The following is a 4122-nucleotide window of genomic DNA, read 5'->3' as shown; positions in this document are numbered from 1 at the left end:
TCCTGATTACATCACTGGGATCAGTCCTATTCCAAATCAACTAATAGTTTTCTGTTCTCATAATAAACATGGATATGGTGTTGACAAAGAACAATGGTGGTATTGTTTTTCTGTCTGGGAATGAGGACAGCAGAAGGGCACTGCAGAGCTATTATAGCAGAATGATGCAATTCAATATGGCAATCAGGAATTTGATATGCAAGTCTTCACAGCAACAAGAGATGAAAGAAAAAAGTCAATGGTATGGGTCTACAAATACAACAGTATGTTGAGGTGGAGCGATTTAATTGTTTACAAGGTTCACACAGTGATGCATAGTTTAACAAGAAAACAGATTGAAGGCACTATATACATTTTCGTTCGTAAAAATCTTAATCAGCAAACTATAGCTGTTAAATAAAAGGGAGTGGCTTAAAAAAATCCAACATTTGCCTGTAAAATGTAGTAAAGTAGAAATATTAAAAGTACAAATATACCTCAAATTTATTTACATTTTTTAAGCTCAAGATTCTATGTGTGGAATTTAAATGAAATCTTAGCCATCTGAGGACAGCGTTGTACAATATTACAGTATTTGAGTTCATGCAGTTACATTCCAGCCCAGCTTGTTCAACATGAGGATGCCCCACTGATCAAACCATCAGCTACGGTATTAAGTCATAAATTAACAATAAACAGTCTGTGAGCTCCAACATTAAAACAACTCTTGTATGGTATAACTTAACAGTTCTTCACTATGACTACTTTTTCTCTTCATGTCAGTGAGACACATGTGCAGCCTTGATGAACATAATATACTTAAAGCTTTAGACCTCAGCGTGAATCTGGTATTCATCACCTCACATCACGTTATCATCAGAATACATACAAGAGGTAAGAAAAACAACTGCATTTTGCTGCCCACTTCCCTTCGAGCACTGATTCCTACTTTTCATTCACTTTTCTTCACTATTGCTCCGGCTGATTCTTTGACAGCACCGTGTTGCACACCACCTGCAATTTGTTTGTGGGCCACTTTTAAAATCCAAAACAACGATAATTGTTTCAAGTTAATGAAATTACAAACTACATGGAAATGTTTAATGAGGTAGACAGAAAACAGAAGTTGTCTAATGTCAACATTACTGACTCACCGATACAAAGAGAGGGTTTCTTTCTTCATTTTGCAAACACAAGGCTACGTGTCTGTATGTGATCTTATGAGCCTCGTCAACAGAGTAGCCTCAAATGATGTTTTCTTGCAGTTACGGCTTCTACCCAGAGTGGGCTCTCCACATGTGAACCAACAAGTCATCATTACGTCCAAAATCTTTTCCATACGTTTTGAAAGAAAATGGCTTCTCACGTGTGTGTTCTCATGTGGACCGTCAAACTACTACTTTTTCCAAAATTCCTCGAACATGTTTTGCAAGAAAATGGCTTCTCACCCGTATGTGTCCTTGTGTGGACCTTCAAGTTAGCATTAGATATAAAATCCTTCCCACATGTTTTGCAAGAAAATGGCTTCTCACCTGTGTGTGTTCTCATGTGGACTGTCAAATGACTACTTTTTACAAAATTCCTTGAACATGTTTTGCAAGAAAATGGCTTCTCACCTGTGTGTGTCCTTGTGTGGACCTTCAAGTTAGCATCAGATATAAAATCCTTCCCACATGTTTTGCAAGAAAATGGCTTCTCACCTGTGTGTGTTCTCATGTGGACTGTCAAATGACTACTTTTTACAAAATTCCTTGAACATGTTTTGCAAGAAAATGGCTTCTCACCTGTGTGTGTCCTTGTGTGGACCTTCAAGTGAGCATTAGATATAAAATCCTTGCCACATGTTTTGCAAGAAAATGGCTTCTCACCTGTGTGTGTCCTTGTGTGGACCTTCAATTTAGCATTAGATATAAAATCCTTCCCACATGTTTTGCAAGAAAATGGCTTCTCACCTGTGTGTGTTCTCATGTGGCTTTTCAAGTGATAACTATTTTGAAAATCCTTTCCACATGTTTTGCAAGAAAATGGCTTCTCACCTGTGTGTGTTCTCATGTGGACTGTCAAATGACTACTTCTTCCAAAATTCCTCGAACATGTTTTGCAAGAAAATGGCTTCTCACCTGTGTGTGTTCTCATGTGGACTGTCAAATGACTACTTTTTCCAAAATTCCTCGAACATGTTTTGCAAGAAAATGGCTTCTCACCTGTGTGTGTTCTCATGTGGCTTTTCAAGTGATAACTAGATATAAAATCCTTTCCACATGTTTTGCAAGTAAATGGCTTCTCGCCAGTGTGGATTCTTGTATGAGCATTCAATTTTGATGTCCCACTAAATCGTTTTCCACATAATGTGCAAGAAAGGGGCTTCTCACCTGTGTGGGTTCTCAGGTGTATAGACAAACCTGACCTGCACTTGAATGTGTTTCCACATGTATCACATTGGAAAAGTGCTTTCCCAATTTGAGTATCATTGGGAATCTTTAACAAGTTCTCATCGTCACAGTGACTTCTATTTTTGGGATCTATTTTCTTTGGTTCTGGCTCTGGATTTCTGGTTGATTCAGAGTCTTCATGCTCACTTCCTTTACGATCTGGGCTCTCAGCTCCGAGCTGGTGGTCAGTTGTGGGTTCTGGCTCACTGTGGTCCGTTTCCTCATGAGTAGGAGTCAACATGAAGGTCTCCTTCTCCTGCTTCAGCTCAAGCTGCTCTCCCTCCGGACTGGTGCAGAGTTCCTCTTGTTCCTTTTTGGTCTGTGGAGGCACTGGGTCCTCTTGGTCCAGACTGGAGCTCCTCTCCTGAATACAGAGCTGCTGCTCAGAGAGAACCTCCTCTTCCTCCTCCTCCTTACAGACATGTTGCTCTGGGAGCTCTGGAGGGAAAGAGAACAAAAGGAAATAGGTAATAATCTGATGATAAAAATGAAAATACCAACAAGTGAAACCAAGCATTCACCACACCGGCTATCCTGACAGTGGACGAGGACAGGATGGTAAACTTGTGTGAACCCAGGGCAGAAAACCAACATCAGTATTGGATCAAATATTTTAACTTGTTCAATCTTCTTCGCCCTCACAATGGAGAGTTGCTTAATGTGCAATAGAATATCCAGAGAAAGCACAATGTTACTTCTTATAACGTTATATTCTAAATACATAATTAAATAAAACAGTTGAAAGGAATATATCGCATTCCATGGACGGCAAGTGTACCGTGGAAGGTAGGTTATTTATTCTCTGCCTGCTTCACCTCAGTGTACCAACCTGTTCTCATCTGCTGTCTACCATCTGCATGAATCCACGTGACTGCAGTATTAATTAAAAGGATGAGCTATATTTCACACACCTGTTCTGTGTAGCTTTATTTCAGGTTTCCAAACGATGTCCAGCAGTCTGCGCTGACGGTCGACCTCTTCCTGGTACTCGAAGATAGTTTTTTCAAAAACTCCGAATATTTCTTCCGCAGCAGCAGTCAGCCGCTCGTGGACAAACTTTCTCATGTTCTCAACTGACGACATTGTTGTTTTACCTCGGCGTAGACTAGTACTAAGGTTAAATCTATTCCCCGCTAACTCCGTTGTTTACTTTCACTGGGTGTCACATTGTCAAGTTCCGACGTTGGATACGAGTTGTTTTTTTGGTTCCGCCTTTTTAATATATTTTTTTCTCTCCTCTCTACGTCAACTGATGTTTGAGTTATTTCAAAGACAATCATTGAACATAAAAAATACAACTTTAGCCGGTAGATAAAAGTAACAATGACCCTGTAAACAATTATCAGCAAGAGAGCAAATGAAGGAAAACACCCTCATGAGTAGGAGTCAACATGAAGGCCTCAGTCTCCTGCTTCAGCTCAAGCTGCTCTCCGTCCTGACTGGTGCAGAGTTCCTCCTGTTCCTCTTTAACCCTTGTGTTGCCTTTGGGTCAATTTGACCCGAATCAATATTTAACCCTCCTGCCGCTTTAGGGTTAATTTGACCCCATTCAATGTTTAATGTCGGTGTTCTTTCGGTAGTCAACAAACAAACATAAAGTGCCTCACACTTAAACTTGGAAAACAATATTAATTCTAATAATTTTCTGGAGGTTTTAATTGCTGGCGTCAAATTGAACCCAAAGGGTAAAATATGTTAGTAAATATAAAGG

General features: G+C 39.8%; 1 protein-coding gene across 1 annotated transcript; it reads right to left on the bottom strand.

Moving 5' to 3' along the window:
- Window positions 1-268: 268 nt before the first annotated feature.
- On the bottom strand, window positions 269-3796 carry LOC130197437 (gastrula zinc finger protein XlCGF57.1-like). The gene is made up of 2 exons (XM_056420139.1): window positions 3323-3796; window positions 269-2849 (listed from the first exon to the last, which is right to left on the bottom strand). The coding sequence occupies exons 1-2, from the start codon at window positions 3492-3494 to the stop codon at window positions 1342-1344; spliced, it is 1680 nt and encodes a 559-aa protein (XP_056276114.1). The 5' UTR covers window positions 3495-3796; the 3' UTR covers window positions 269-1341.
- Between the last annotated feature and the right edge of the window lie 326 nt (window positions 3797-4122).

The sequence above is a fragment of the Pseudoliparis swirei genome, chromosome 7, assembly GCF_029220125.1.
Source record: "Pseudoliparis swirei isolate HS2019 ecotype Mariana Trench chromosome 7, NWPU_hadal_v1, whole genome shotgun sequence".
Taxonomy (NCBI): Eukaryota; Metazoa; Chordata; class Actinopteri; order Perciformes; family Liparidae; genus Pseudoliparis; species Pseudoliparis swirei.
The sequence above is the reverse complement of the archived record's forward strand: the minus strand, read 5'-3'. Positions and strand labels throughout refer to the sequence as shown.

Coding starts and splice junctions, on each gene's coding strand:
- LOC130197437 (XM_056420139.1), bottom strand. CDS start 3,494: ATGTCGTCAGTTGAGAACATGAGAAAGTTTGTCCACGAGCGGCTGACT. Junction 2,850..3,322: donor AATAAAGCTACACAGAACAG/GTGTGTGAAATA, acceptor CTTTCCCTCCAG/AGCTCCCAGAGCAACATGTC.